This window comes from Mesoplodon mirus (assembly GCF_964341445.2).
Source record: "Mesoplodon mirus genome assembly, chromosome: 2".
NCBI lineage: Eukaryota > Metazoa > Chordata > Mammalia > Artiodactyla > Ziphiidae > Mesoplodon > Mesoplodon mirus.
Window position 1 is genome coordinate 192,641,351 of NC_138977.1, and position 15,833 is coordinate 192,657,183.

Below are 15,833 nucleotides of genomic sequence, written 5' to 3' on the forward strand. Positions count from 1 at the left end.
AACCATATTCATTACTAGTTTTCTTTCTAACAGTGGCATAAAAGGCTATTTCTCAATCAAATCCAATATCACCTTCAGTCATGCCACAAAGTCAAAAGCTACAGGCATGTCACATCCCCAAAGCTTTGCCACCATCACCAGACTCTGCTTTGTTATAACTCATGGACTTCAAAGCAAGATGAGGTATCCTCCAAAAATCAATGACTTATGTGTCAGGGTCAGTCAGACATGATGAAAGGGAGGAGAATAATCAGTCAAACCTGGCATAGGTAGATACAAAGCAGAGCTATAGAAAAGCTTTTCTTAAGAATCCAGGTAGGGGCTTCCCTGGTGGCGCAGTGGTTGGGAGTCTGCCTGCCGAAGCAGGGGACACGGGTTTGTGCCCTGGTCCGGGAAGATCCCACATGCCGCGGAGCGGCTGGGCCCGTGAGCCATGGCCGCTGAGCCTGCGCGTCCGGAGCCTGTGCTCCGCAACGGGAGAGACCACAGCAGTGAGAGGTCCGTGTACTGCAAAAAAAAAAAAAAAGAATCCAGGTAACAGGGAAATCTATAGAGACAGAAAATAGATTACTGTTTGCTTAGAGTTGGAGGCAGAGATGAGGGATGGAGGTGAGAGCTTTAGGATATGGGGTGTCTTTCTGAGGTGATGAAAATATTCCAAAATTGAGTGTGGGAATGGTTGCAGTATGTCGTTGGATATACTAAATACCATTGACATATACACTTCAAATGGATGAGTTGTATGGTATGTGAATTAGTCTCAAAGCTGTTTTTTTTAAAAAGGAGGTGGGAGAAGCCAGGTGAAAGGTGAGTCAACAAATCACAATCAGGGAAGAACATGAGACTCACACTCAAGAACAATCCAAGGTAAGGTTTACCAGGCTTGTCACATAATCAATGCTTATATCATAAAAACCTTCTTTTTTCCAGAATGGCCACAAAGAGACTGTTCTTCTTTTGGGCCAAACTACTACATCTCCATCAAAAATACTTACTTCTTAAAGGCAAGGAAAAAAACAGAAATATTCCATTTTTAAGTGGGTTTTTAAAAATCTGGATTTCAATTTGACCTAGACTAATACAATGAACCAGGCCATAGTATCAGTTTTTAAAACATGCAAATCAGTAGAATCCCTAATACACCCTTTGCTAAGTCAGTTAAACTGAATTCACGCTCTATCAAAGGGAGCCCATTCCCTAAGGTAAACAGTGCAGGCTGAGACTCACAGTTGACGATGTCACCTTGAAGCTGAAGAATCTGAGGAGCTGGCATCGTGAGGACAACAATATCAAACTGCTCAGGGGAGCCTGTTTCCCTGAGGACTTCCCATTTGTCATTTCTCAGGTTGATCTGGGTCACACACTGTCTGAAGTAGATATCAGCACCTGTTCCAAAAGCAAAATCATATTCACATCATCAGGATTTTCCATACGAATGAGAGGGAAGAGAAGAGTCACAGACTGGATCCACTCAGATGAATAAAATGGTAAAGTGCATCTTGTACAGCCCCTGGGCTTCACTTTCTTTACTTTCTATCTCGTTTAATGGGAATCCCTCCCTTCTGGCGCCCTTGGACCTCCCTAACAATGCCTGCTCTGGGGAAAAAAAATACTACTACTACAACTAATAATAATAGAAACCATAGATATCTTTCATTAGTCATCTACTGTATGTCAAGACTATGCCAAACACTTGATATACATTATACAAATTCATTTCCCAGGTAAGGAAACAGATTTAGAAATGTCACGCCATGATTTAAATCCACATCCACCTGACTCTAAAGTTCATTATCTTTGTAGAGCAGGTATACATCTTAGTAAAGCTGTAAAGAATTCTCTCTAGTAATACCAAGAAAGAGCAATATTCCCTATTAAAAGTATCAATATTCCCTATTAAAAGTATCAATATTCCCTATTAAACCTGAAAAAAAAAACTCTGAAGAGAAATCCAAGTCTCATCGATAGATCAATTACCTTTATGACAAAGAATCAAAATGAAGAGAAATACAATCTGGAATGTTCTCTCATAGCATTTCCCTTATTTGCATTTATCACAAAGATATTTTAATAATTATTTGAGTAGTTATATGATTAATATTTTCTTCCCTTTTAACTTAAAAGCCACAAATTATGCCTGTTTTTTCTATATATAGCATATAAAGTATTGTACTTGGCATGTACTAGGTATTTAATCAATATTTGTTTAAAAGACTGAATCATGAACCATAAACTGAAAGATAGGAAAATATAATTGGATCATTAAGTCTCCCTGGTATACTAGTACTTACCTCACATTCCAGTTGTGAGAAAAATATGATGTTAAAGCAAATCTACTTTTATTTGGCCTCGTGAATAGAAAAGAAATAAATAAAAATGGAATAAGGGGGGAAAAGCACAATGAAAGATCCTGTCCATCACTGCATGGGACACCTCGTGCTCCTAGCCACTAAACATCCAGCTTAAATCCAACCTTTGCCATGAAGCTTCCTTTCCATAGCTACTCCAGCCCAATGTGATCCTTCTCATCTCGACAATCACTGCCTTTACCACTCATTCAGACATTGATCCAAAGTATCTCTATGCTTTAGGTGTGTCTTATCTATCCCAAAATACTCTCTTGGGCTCCTCCATGTCAGGTCTCCAGATCTCATATACCTTTACATCTTTCACATTCCCTTGAATAACTCTACAACATAGTAATTACAAATTTTTTAAATCAAATGCAAATATGGTAGAAGGAATGAGGCCCAGGGGTCAATCTCTCAATATATGTAGACCTTGAAATATGTAGACTCAAAATATGTAGACCTTGAACTCAATTATATAAAAATTCATTTTTTAAAAAAGCAGAAAGTATGTCACAAAATGGACTTATTGTTGATTTATATATTATAGTGACACTTTCCCCTGCTATTTTTCTGTATTTTCCAAATTTTCTACCAGTAGTATGTAATTCTTTTTTAAAAGTTACTTTTGAAATAAATATTTTACATAGTGATAAGAAATCTAAAGTACTCACACTCAACAGACTGCACAAATTGAAATAATAGGTTTTTACTAAGAATTGGCTAAGTTAGAATGAATATATGTATATTTATATATCTTAGAAATCTAAAGCTATATCACTATACCTACCTACTACGTACAAGGTACTATTAGATTCTGTTTGAGCTACAAATAATTAAATATGACCTCTTCTGCCAAGAGTTTCCAAAGCAAAATTGGAAAATAAAGCATATAGTCCCCCAAACACGTAACACAAAAGGATGTAGGTACAATGTATTCAAGGAGTGTCCCTCAGCTATAAGAGGCAGGGACTTTGGTTCATGTATCATTAGTGCCTAAAACAGTATATAGTAAGCACTCAGTAAATGTTTATTGGATGAATGGATGTATGCATGCATGGATGGCTAGATATATAATACAATTAGTAAGTACTTGGAAATTTTAGTAAGTATGCACATCTAATTTGGGTTAAGTAAAAATCATGATGGAAATGAGATTTTTTTTTTCAAGTTGTATGGTGGCAATATATGAAGCTGATGGTGACATTCTACAAAATATCCAAATGGTGTCACCATCTGTGATGGTTAATTTTATGTGTCAACTTGACTGAGTCATGGGGGTTCCCATATATTTGGCAAACATTATTCTGGGTATGTCTGTGGGGTGTTTTTAGAGGAGATTAATATTTAAATTGGTAGACTGAGTAAAGCAGGTTGCCCTCCCTAACATAGGTGGGTATCATCCAATCAATCAAAGGCCTGAATAAAACAGAAAGGCTGACCCTCCCAGGAGTAAAGAAGTCTTCCTGTCTGATAGCCTTTGAACTGGGACATTGTTTACATTGTTTTATTCTCCTGCCTTCAGACTTGAACTGAAACATCAGCTCTTCCTGGGTCTCAGGCTCACCAGCCTTTGGACTGGAACTGTACCTTTAGCTCTCTGGGGTCTCAGGCTTTTGGACTGAAACTAAACCATCAACTCTCCTGGGTCTCCAGCAGACCTTCAGACTTGCCAGCCTCCAAAATCACATAAGCTAATTCTATATGATAAATCTCCATATATATATATATATATATATATATATATATATATATATCCTCTTGATTCTGTTTTTTCTGGAAAATCCTGATGAATACACCATCATAGACTAAATCCTAGATGGAGAAATGGCCTCACCCAGAATGGTATTTACTATGTCCTCATGTATATTCAATCTCACCGGCTCCTCCCATGCCCAGTATCAGGGATTCTCAGAGTTCCCAATTAGTAATATTTGATGAAGGAGACCAAAACAGTAACTATTCTAGAAATAGCTTATGAAACAAAACAAATACTCAGCCTTATACCTTTCCTCAGTGATCTTCAGTTGGGCAATTATTTATGATTCATCAAGAAGCCTATTTCTGTTTTAAAAAATAAATCATTTATCATCCAAGATTATTTATCATCTTTTTCAAAAAAATCCATTTTAAAACACTTATAATAAATATAAAGAACAAATGAAAATCCTCATAGAAAACAGGCAAAGGTTATGAATAAGACATTCACAAGAAAAAAAAGCAGACGTGGTTAGCAAAACAAGATGCATAAACTCATTCATAATTAAGTAAATGCAAATCAGAACACAAGGAAATACCATTTTAACCCATCACATGGGCAAAATTTTTAAATTTCCATAATATCAGGATGTGTGGAAAGAGACGTTCTCTTTCACTATTGATGAGATATTCTTTAAGAGGAAGAGATGGCACAACCTAGTTATATAAAAAATGCACATACCATTGACACACCTACTGTACTGCTAGGAACTGATCCTACAGATATGCTTTCAAAAGTATGTCAAGGTTAAACATTGCAGTAATATTTGTATTCGCATAAACCAAAACAACCCCTCACCACCACCCCAAACAATCCACATACTTACCAGAAAGTTAACAGTTAACTAAATAACAATACACACATACCATGTAATACTGAACAGGCATTGAAAAGAATGAAGCACACTGAATTTGCTGATATGAAAATAGACCTAAGATATGATTCACTCTATGATTATGCATCAGTCAAGAATCTCCAGAGAAATAGAACCAATAGGATATATATAGACATAGATAGAGATAGAGATTGATTTATTATAAACATAGATGAGAAAAGTATAGAATGGCTTATGTAAAATAACCTCATTAATGTTTTAAAAAAGAATATATACAAATATATGAATAGGTAAATAGAGACAGCCACGTAGAACAATAGATAGATGCATAAACATTTTTCTGGAAGCATATATTGGAAACAATGATTACTTTAGGGGAAGACAACTAGCTATTGAGTGGTGAGTAGGAGAACATTTACTTTATTTTATAACTTTCTTTAGAGCATTAATATTTTATTATGTGTATAACTTTTATTTTAAAATGCTAACTTTAAAAGAAGGTAGAAAAAATTATATTCTCACCTGATTCTTTCAAGTAGTGGTTAATAATTGAAGAAACTCCTTGAGGTGCCACAAAGTTACAATCTCCTTCTTTTATCACCATTCCTTCAATAGGAGAGGTCAGAGGCTTCAAAACACCACGAGCTAACAGTTCATCATAAAAACTGAAATAAATCAATATGTATAACATAACTATATGCTACACTTAGCTCTAAATACTATATTCTCTTCCAAGAATTCTTAGAGATTACAACCCTAAATAATAACTAGAAATCTTCCTATGAACAGCTCAACATATGTTTTGTGTTAATAAAAACTATAATTCAGGTGAAGAACGGAAATGTTTTGAGAATCCATAGTCTTTTGCTAATCTTAGTCAAAGGTCTATTTTCTCATATATTTCAAAATTAAAGTCAGTGAAAATAAAAAGAAAGGTATTCAATACACCAGTTTTAAAGCTGGTTAAGATTGACTTCCATCACAGCTATCTGTCCTCTTCCTCAGCACCAACATACGAACTCTTATTTATTGAACCCTTACTATGTTCCATGCAACATCTCATCTGATGGTCACAATTGGATGAGGTATGTATTACAGTTTTCCCGCTTTACTCAGGTTAACCTTTTACTGCTAATACGATCAATGATGGTAACATAATTTCACGATATTACAAGAGTCAAAGTTTAACCCTGCTAAAAATGGATGATTTGTATCTTTTTACATCCTACAACCAGTAAGACAGATTCCACCCCTTTCGACTAACTCACCTCTGGTGTTTTTTGGCATAATGAGAAGTGCAGGTGATGTACTGGGCACCCAAGTCCACTGTGCTCTGTGGATTATGAGGACTGCAGGCTGTGGTCATTCTTCCTCCTTGAATTAGTCCCCAGGAAAATGTCTTAGTGCATTAGAATGAACCTTTTGCAGTTGACGCTATTCACCCCAGGTTACCACAAATAGATTACTTAGAACTGTTTGAGGAAATATTTTTAAATATTTTTAAAATTTTTTACTTTCATAATAATTAATACATTTTTAAATATTCTGTTTTCTCCAGATTACAGACATCTAGAAAACGTTTTTTTATACTGAAGATTTTGTCATCTAACATTGTCAGGAATTAATTAAGAGACAATTTGGTCACTGAGTGAGATTTTTTTTAAAAGAACACATGAATAATGCGCCACCCTTCAGCACTGTGACTGAGGCATCTATTTACCTGAGTAAAAGGAATGAACGAACGGGCAAAAGAAAACAAAATAATGAATGAAATGTCAGAATGAACGAATCAACGAATGCTTTCCCTCTTGCAGTCAGATTTCAGGAGAGTGACAGGATGCTGTCAACTAGATCTTCGTAAAGTCTTGGTCAACGGGCACTTGAGGATTCTCATAATCTAGAGATAAGCCTCCCAGGCACAGAGCGGCCAAGAAAAAAATCCATTTCTTAGCGACAGCGGCAGGCCCAGGCTTTGCAAACTCCAGTCAGGATCCCTCCCAGGCCGCTCAGGCCGCCCTCTGAAGTGCTCTCGGTACTCCCGCCCCACCCCCCGGCCCAGCCGGGGTCGCCGCTTCCACCCGCGCGCCCTCTCAGGCTCACGGGCGCCGGAAGTCTCCGATCACATGACCAGACGCCCGCCGAGCTGCTGGATTTTCTTCACAGACTTACTCCGGGAGGGCCCAGGCCACTTCAGAAGCCATGGTCCCCGCCGGCTTCTTTTCCCCGCGTTTCCCGTTTCGGCCAGGAGACGACCCACCTGAGTCCCCAGCCTTGTCCCACACAGCGAGGTGCAAAGGACGGGCCACCGCCTTCCTCAGCAGCGCTGCGCACAGGCTTCCCGTCAGCCCGGCGCCCACGATCAGCACCCGCGCCATGGCCCGCTGTCTCCGCGGCGGGGTGGCCGGCCTGCAGTAGGTGCAACAGCCAAAGCTCAGCGGGTTAGAGATGTCGGCTCCGCGCTCCGGGCCTCACCCGATCCCTGAGCAGTTCCTCGGCTGGCCTGCAGGGGGCGGAGAGGAGGCGACCGGGGCTGAGGGGATGATCAGCGCTGAAGACCAGCAAACCTTGGCCTTCCCCTTGGTTTGAGGGCCAGGAGCTTCCAAGACAGGCTGGCCCCATCCGATAAGCTGTGAATTCCAGCCTGCCCCTCGCCCCCCAGAACCTGTAAATCATGTAGGTCAGAGTGTGAGACCTCGCCTCGCCACAGGGTAGGCACTGTTTTGCCTACACTGCTGCAGGCAAAAACTTTGAAATGTATATAACTTTATTCATTTCAAATCATTCCCTACATATTTTAAAGTCTGTATCTTAAATATATCAAGTTAAATATCATATCAGTATAATACAATTAAATACACCAACTCACAATCATCTTTATTATGAAATGTTAGGACAATGAAAAGCTTATGCCTATAGAAATTGTGCTATAAAACTAGTAAAATTCAATCATAAAATGCTAAATCAAGCCCAAATGTGGTGTTGTCTTTTTGTGAAGTTAATGTAATGGATCGGACAAGCATGTGTAGCTATCAGGCCAAACATCAAGGATCTAGCTTTAAAAACCAAAAACATCAAGATCCAAGCTAATGGTTTAAATCACTTGGTGATGGTTGGCCATTCTACCTTATGTAGCCATGAGAATGATTCGGGGTCCCATGGCTAGCTAGGATTTCAAGGCCATGTATAAAAATCCAGATTCTCCTCATTGGTTTATACATGTTTCCTTTTCTCAGTTTGAAGAAATTGGGCCTGGAGAAGATTGCCATCAAGGGGTCCACCTTAAGTCTCCTTGCTTTCTGAAACACTTGCCTCCTTTTTCACACTGCCCTCCACTACCCAACACCATCTGTCCATGGTAGATAAAAACTTAGCCAAGATGGGCCACAAATACGAGGTCTCGTCTAACTTGTAACTGTGTCCCATGAAATGTAAACAGTCGATTTGCATACATACTATATCTTCATCCTTACATTCAGTTAGGTATCATTTTTCCCAAAGGGATTGTGTAACTTCACCTCTGCCAACAAAGAATTCATGTCAAAACATATCAGATATGCCAAAATGTTATATAAGCTGACAATTGTATCCTCTATCGCATTGTCATTAACTACTTTTATTTTAACTAAAGCAGTTGAGAACATTTCATTTTACTTTTCTAGACCCTGCCCCACAGGTGCTTGGAAAATTTTCTTTCAACCTTTTGTATTTTCTATGTCACCTTCTATTTTACTCTTCCCTACCTCTGGTTCCCTCTTTCAACAGCTCCAGAATTCACTTCACGCATTATGCATCCCCATGGATGGCAGCACTGGCAGGAACTCTCATTAGCTATTCAGTAGTTGTTTGAACAGTTGTAAAAGTCTCCCGGATATTTCCATGCATTTGTGAGCATCCTAACCTTTAGCTCCTAAAGACACTGTTGTCCAAATCTACACCGTACAAAGACTCTTCATATTACTGGTAATCCATTTGTTTATTTTGTATGGCAATAGCTTCTTTAGAAAATTTGCATGTGATCTCATTGAGATACAGTGAGGTGGTTCCCACATACTACAATGTTTTCCCTAGTTGACATTTTCTGGAAATCTGAAAATTGTACGTCTGTTGAACTGAACTATGGAAGTGATTGTTAGTGTACTTGTTTTCTGACTAGATATTAATTGGAACTATTCTGATACGTTTTTAATATCTTTATGCATTTATTTTATCCTACAAGTAAACATAAAGTTTCTGGATCAGCAAGACTATTGTAGCAATAAACACATCAGTTCCTCATGCCTCAATCTGTTCCCCTTCTGAAGCTGTATTATGATTAGGCCCATGGCACAAAGGATTGCTCTTGTGCCATAGGAGAAGAACCCTAGACTTATGAATCCAGCAGTTTAAATAGGAATTGGACAGTTGTTTAGTTGCCACCTCACCTCCTGGGAGAGGGAAAGAAAACTGCTCCACTGGAATGTAAATGGCTGGCTCCATGACCCAGAGTTTCATCCATCTTTGAATGTGAACAAATTTTCTCAGGAAGAGAAAAGGGAACGTCCCTACCACAGAATGAAAGCAACTGATTCCAGGGAAATAAGATTTATTACTCTTTGAATGGGAGCAAATCATTCTAGGTCTAACACTTTTTAACTTCCAAGGCTTGTTCTTTAATTCAAGTTGAAGATTTATTTGCTCAGAAACTACTAACTAGGCAGAAATATTAAAATATTCATTTCTGCAAAGTACCTTATGTACACCGAGTACACTTGAGTATAGGATCAGACAGCCATAGATATATTAGGTCGGAGATAAGTTAACTACAATCTCCAGATACTACTTTTAAATCTGAGAAGCAACTTAATCTTCATCTACTGAGCACTATCAGGCCACAATACTGAGTTCTATACCAGGTAGTGCAGATTACACAGGTCTAGCATTTTGTAAGGTCATATATGTCATACCTCACCTTTCTGCTAAGCATCTCTTCTATAAACAAGAATATGGATAAATGAAAAAATGATATGTTAACTTCTCTCCCAAAATAATAGTTTTCTCACATTATTTATTCCTTGACAGGGCTTTAAATTAATTACCATTATAATGTATCTGTAAGTCACACAATACAAACTATAAAGTCTTTAGAGTTCATAGGTATATTGCTATCTGTGACTCAGTAAACTATTTTCTCTGTAGGCTTATTCTTTTAAAAATGAATGAATAAGGGCTTCCCTGGTGGCACAGTGGTTGAGAGTCCGCCTGTGGATTCAGGGGACACGGGTTCGTGCCCCAGTCCGGGAAGATCCCACATGCCGTGGAGCGGCTGGGCCCGTGAGCCGTGGCCGCTGAGCCTGCGCGTCCAGAGCCTGTGCTCCGCAACGGGAGAGGCCACAACAGTGCAACAGTGAGAGGCCCGCGTACCGCAAAAAAAAAAAAAAAAAAAAAAAAAAGAATGAATAAGTTCAATGGATTTCATGAAGAATGTAGTCTATTTATATTGGGAGTTTATATGAAAATATGTCATGTGTAAACTAGGTCTAGAAAGATCACCATAATAGATGTTTAGGAGTTACGCTAAGATAAACTTCAGAGAGTGGGAGAGGTCATAATCTTCAAGACCACGTGAGTGATGCCTCTGCTAGGGCCAGTTAAGTCAGATGGTATCAATAGCTACTGATTCAAGAAAAACAAGATCAAGACCAGGTATTCCAAAGAAAGATAAAACCAAGGTCCAGGCTTCATAACACCCACCCTATCTGCTTGAATTACACCTTTGGAATGAGTGCAAAGATCATTCTGAAAAAAGGCCTCTCTCGTATTCTGTCCACCTTGAAATATAATTGAAATACATTAATTTATACATTTTTTTCTCTTTTTTTTATTGGAGTATAACTGCTTTACAATGTTGTGTTAGTTTCTGCTGTACAACGAAGTGAATCAGCTATATGTATTAATTTACACATATTTAAAAGGCAGAATTTTATGAGTTTGACTTCATGTATACATCCAGAAAACTAATATCCTAATCGAGATACCAAACATTGTCATCACCCCCAAAAGCTTCCTCGTGCTCCTTACTAATTTATCCCTTCATAGTTGTCCGCAGCCAAACACTGATCTAATTTTAGTCATCACAGATCAGTTTTCACTGTCTATAATTTTATATAAATTGAATAACACAGAGGTATTTTTTTGTCTTTTTAAGAATAATGTCCTACGTTTATTTGTATTGTATTCAGAAGCACAAAGAAAACAAAGTTTCTTTATTTTCAATTAACGGATGCAACGTTCACCTGAGGCGCCCCCCACCTCCACATACACACACACACACACACACACACTCACTCCTGAGTGGCTGGGCAAAGGAAGGTGGTGGAGGCCAATACAGAGTAATAAATTTATTCCAGGATGGTAACATTTGTCCATTATAATAGATCGCATGTATTTTAAATTTACATATTTTCTTTCAGATCATTCAGTTCTCTCAGATCCACCTTGTCCCCTGCTCCTCTCGAAATCGGAGTGCTCCTCTCCAAGCCAACCTGGAATGACTGTGAAAGTCACAAAGCTTAAGCTTCAAAACCCTCACTTGCGTAAGTCCCTTCCAGGGCTCTCTAATTGACTCACAAGGTGATATATTTTTACAAACTTGGAAAATCAATATAGAGTAACCACATTTGATGAAGACCATTGGATGTTTCCACTCTCATTTCCTCTTTGTCACTGTTCCCCTTTGGTTTGCTAGTGCTGGCATGGCCATGGGAAATTTTGGAATTTGCCTATGGACACTTAGCTGAGAATATATATAGTGTAAATATAGGGGAATATATTTTTGTAGTTTGCAGTAATTTCTGTGTAAGTAAATTATTTATAACAGTCTTGAAAGGCTTCTAGGAAAAATGTAGTCAGTTTAGAGAGTACTTAGGTATTTAGGGCGACTTGAACTGTCCTGAAATTTTAAAGCACACATATGACAAAACCTTGACAGAGGGCTTTCCAGATTTGACAGCAATGATTTAAAAAACTCATGGTATTACTAAATTATAAGTTGTGAAGTCGAAACGAACTTTTCTTAAACTGATGCTATTTTTTAAGAAATTAATTTTAAATAGACAAATTTTGAGATATAATGATTCGATTTTTGTATAGTTTGCAAAATGTTCACCACAATAAGTCTAGTTAACATCCATTACCACACATAATTACAAATTTCTTTTCTTTTGATGAGAACATTTTAGATCTACTCTTTTAGCAACGTTCAAATATACAATACAATATCATTAACTAGAGTCACCATGCTGTACATTACATACCCATGACTTACTTTATAGCTGGAAGTTTGTACCTTTTGATCCTGTACACTCATTTCACTCGTCCCTACCCCCCATCTCTGGCAACCACCAATCTTTTATCTATGAGTTCAGTTTTCATTTGTTTGTTTCTTGAGATAACATATAAGTGAGATCATATGGTTTTGCCTTTCTCTATGACTTACGTCACTTAGGATAATGTTCTCAAGGTCCATCTATGTTGTCCAAAATGTCAAGATTCTTTTCATTTTTATGGCTGAATTTTTTAGATAGATTGGTAGGTAGGTAGATAGATAGATAGATAGAGATATCACATTTTCTTTATCCATTCATTCATCAATGGACTTATATTGCTTCCATGTTTTGGCTATTACAAATAATGTTGCAAAGAACATGGGGGTGCAAATTTCTTTTCCAGTTAGTGTTTTCCTTTCCTTTAGATGAATATCCAGAAGCAGAATTACTGGATCATAAATGCTTCTGTTTTTAATATTTTGAGAAACCTCCATACTGTTTTCCATACTGGCTGTACCAATTTATATCCCCACCAATGGTGCATAAGTGTTCCCTTTTCTCCACATCTTTGCCAAAACTTGTTATTTCTAGTCTTTTGATAATAGCCATTCTAATAGGTATAAGCTGATATCTCATTGGGGTTATAATTTACATTTACCTGATGATTAGTGATGTTGAGCACCTTTTCATGTACCTGTTGGTCATTTGTTTATCTTCTTTGGGAAAATGTCTATCCAGGTCCTCTGGCCATATTTTTATGTTGAACTGTTTTCTTGTTATTGAGTTGTGTGAGTTCTTTATATATTTTGGATATTAACTCTCTATCAGATATAATTTGCAAATATTTTCTCCCGTTTGGTAGATTGACTTCATTCTGTTAATGGTTTCCTTTGCGGTGCAGACGCTTTTAAGTTTGATGTAGTCCTGCTTGTTTATTTTAGCTTTTTTTGCTTGCCCTTTTGGTGTTAAATACAAAAACATCATTGCCAAGATTGATGCCAAGGAGCTTATTCCCTATTTTTCTTCTAGGTGTTTTATGGTTTCATATCTTACATTAAAGTATTTAATCCATTTTGAGTTAATTTTTGTGCATGGTATAATATAGTGGTCCAGTCTCATTCTTTTGCATGTGGCTATCCAGCTTTTACAACACCATTTATTGAAGAGACTCTCTTTTTTCCACTGTATGTTCTTAGCTCTCTTGTTGTGAACTGATTGAACATATATGTGTGCATTTGTTTCTGAGCTCTCTATTCTCTTCCATTGATCTATGTGTCTGTCTTTATGTCAATACCATACTGTTTTGACTACTATATCTTTGTAATATAGTTAGAAATCAGAAAGTGAGATGCCTCCTGCTTTGTTCTTCTTTCTCAAGATTGCTTTGGCTCTTGTGGTCTTTTATGTTTTCATACAAATTTTAGGATAGTTTATTTTATTTCTGAGAAAAATGCCATTGGAATTTTGATAGAGACTGCATTGATCCTACAGACTGCTTTGGGTAATATTGAGAATTTAGCAATATTAATTCTTTCAATCATGAGCACAGAATATCTTGATGTATATTTGTGTCTTCTTCGATATCTTTCATTAATGTCTCATAGTTTTCAGTGTATAGGTATTTCACCTCCTTGGTTACCTTTATTTCTAGGTATTTTCTTCTTTTCAATGCTATTGTAAGAGGGATTTTTTCTCATTTCTATTTCTGATAGTTCATTTTTAGTGAATAGAAATGCAACACTCTTTTGTATATTGATTTTGTATTCTGAAACTCTACTGAATTTTTTTATTCTAATTTTTTTGATGGAGTCTTTAGGGTTTTCTATATTTAATATCATGTCATCTGCAAATAGTGAAAGTTTTACTTCTTCTTTTATGATTTGAATGCCTGTTTCTTTTTTTCACTCCATAGAATGATTTTGAGATTCATCCATGTTGTTGCATGTAATAGTAGTTTACTCATTTTTATTAGTGAGTAGAATTCCATTGTATGGATATAGAAATATTTTGTTTACCACACTGTCTTGCTTATAGTACCTTTACAGTAACTTAAGTCTTGAAATCAGAGAGAAATACTCTGACTTGGTTTTTTTCTTTTATTTTCTTTGAATATTCTAGTTCTTTGCTTTTTATATTAATTTTAGTATCAGCTTGTCAATTTCTACCAAAAAGTTTTATAATATTTTTACTGGGATTCTACTGAATATAGAAAAAAATAGAAAAATTTAAGAAAAGTTGACATTTTAACATTACTAAAGTGACATCAGCATCAAGGTGATATAAAATGTCCCTCCTTTTTGTTCCCCTTTTTAACAACTAAAAATCAATATCCATCACAAACAAGAAAATCTCTTTGGGAGTTGTGGAATCCAGCACCATATTACCAGGGACCCAAGAAAAGTCTAACCCACCTGTGCAGCTTGGTAGGCAGACACACCTCTGTATGGGCTGTGGAACCAGCAGAAGCCATTGAAACTGTCCCAACTCTTCATAGCTGCAACTGGGAAAACCTGGGGAATGCCGATGTGGGCTGACACCTGTGGATGAGAAAGGCTTTATAGAAGTCCAGCCATCTGGAAAGGAGATTCCAGCACACCACTGGAGAAAAGAAAAATACGAGTTTGAACACACTAGAGAGAATCCCTGTATACCAGTGCTGCCCCTGTACTGTATTGTACACATAACATTTTGGTTAAGGTGGTAGACCTCCAATTAAATGTTCTTAGTAAAACAACATTTCAATAAATAAAACTTCATTTTTTCACATGTGCAATACTTGGTATTAGTTATTTCATAATTTAGGTAAAAACAACCATCAAAACCTTTTGATAAAAGTTGTTTTTCTCTCAAATTTTGAAAAGTATACCAGGGGGTCATACTAACTGTTTTAAGGTAAATATGATTCTTTATGGGTTCAAGTGTTCCTACCCAAGTGTAGGGAAAAAATTGATAACTGCCAGAATCAAGAAAACTCAGAGAATGAGGATGTTGGAGGCAGAGTTTCAGGAGGTGACAAATCAAAAAGAGTGAATCTCTAAGGACATATTGGAACCCTATCCTCTTGTGAATTTACTGCTTATGCAATATTTGACTTGCCATTTGGCAAATATGTGAGTTCACTGGAAATGCAGTGACTTCACATTTTTAGGAAAGGTCACCCAAAACACACACATGTACGCCTATATATATATGGGTATTTAGTGAGAGAGAGAAGGAAGAAGAGAATTAAGTTTTTCATTTACCTTCAAGAAAGCATTCAGTGTGGTGACAGTGAGTATGACTCTCTGGTGTTATAAAGTGTACTTAATATACTTCAAAATTAATATATTGATATGTTTTGTGAACTTCATTTCTACCTTAGGTAAAATATAATTTTCCATTGAATTTTTTAACCTTGATTATATGTATATAAAAATTTTTTTTCTAAGAAGTTTCTTCTCTCTTTTTCTCCTTTGGGGATTGATTTCAGGACATTTGAAAAAAAGAAAGAACAAGCAATGCTCTGAATGTATGACAGGAACAGGCTGTATTACCAATGGGCTCTACCTCCTCACTATTCAGTTTCTAACTTGAAATCAAACCTGACT

General features: G+C 37.0%; 1 protein-coding gene across 3 annotated transcripts in view; it reads right to left on the minus strand.

The window, feature by feature from the left end:
• The window catches only part of RNLS (renalase, FAD dependent amine oxidase), a 305,450-nt gene extending 297,817 nt beyond the window's left edge, over positions 1-7,633 (minus strand). For all 3 annotated transcript variants that reach the window (XM_082637716.1, XM_082637714.1, XM_082637715.1), the window contains exons 1-4: positions 7,200-7,633; positions 6,211-6,316; positions 5,465-5,607; positions 1,228-1,386 (exon numbers count right to left, since the gene is read on the minus strand). In XM_082637716.1, coding sequence (XP_082493842.1) covers positions 1,228-1,386; positions 5,465-5,607; positions 6,211-6,316; positions 7,200-7,317 — 526 coding nt within the window. In that variant the 5' untranslated portion in view covers positions 7,318-7,633. The remainder of the gene's footprint in view (positions 1-1,227; positions 1,387-5,464; positions 5,608-6,210; positions 6,317-7,199) is intronic.
• Positions 7,634-15,833: the final 8,200 nt, after the last annotated feature.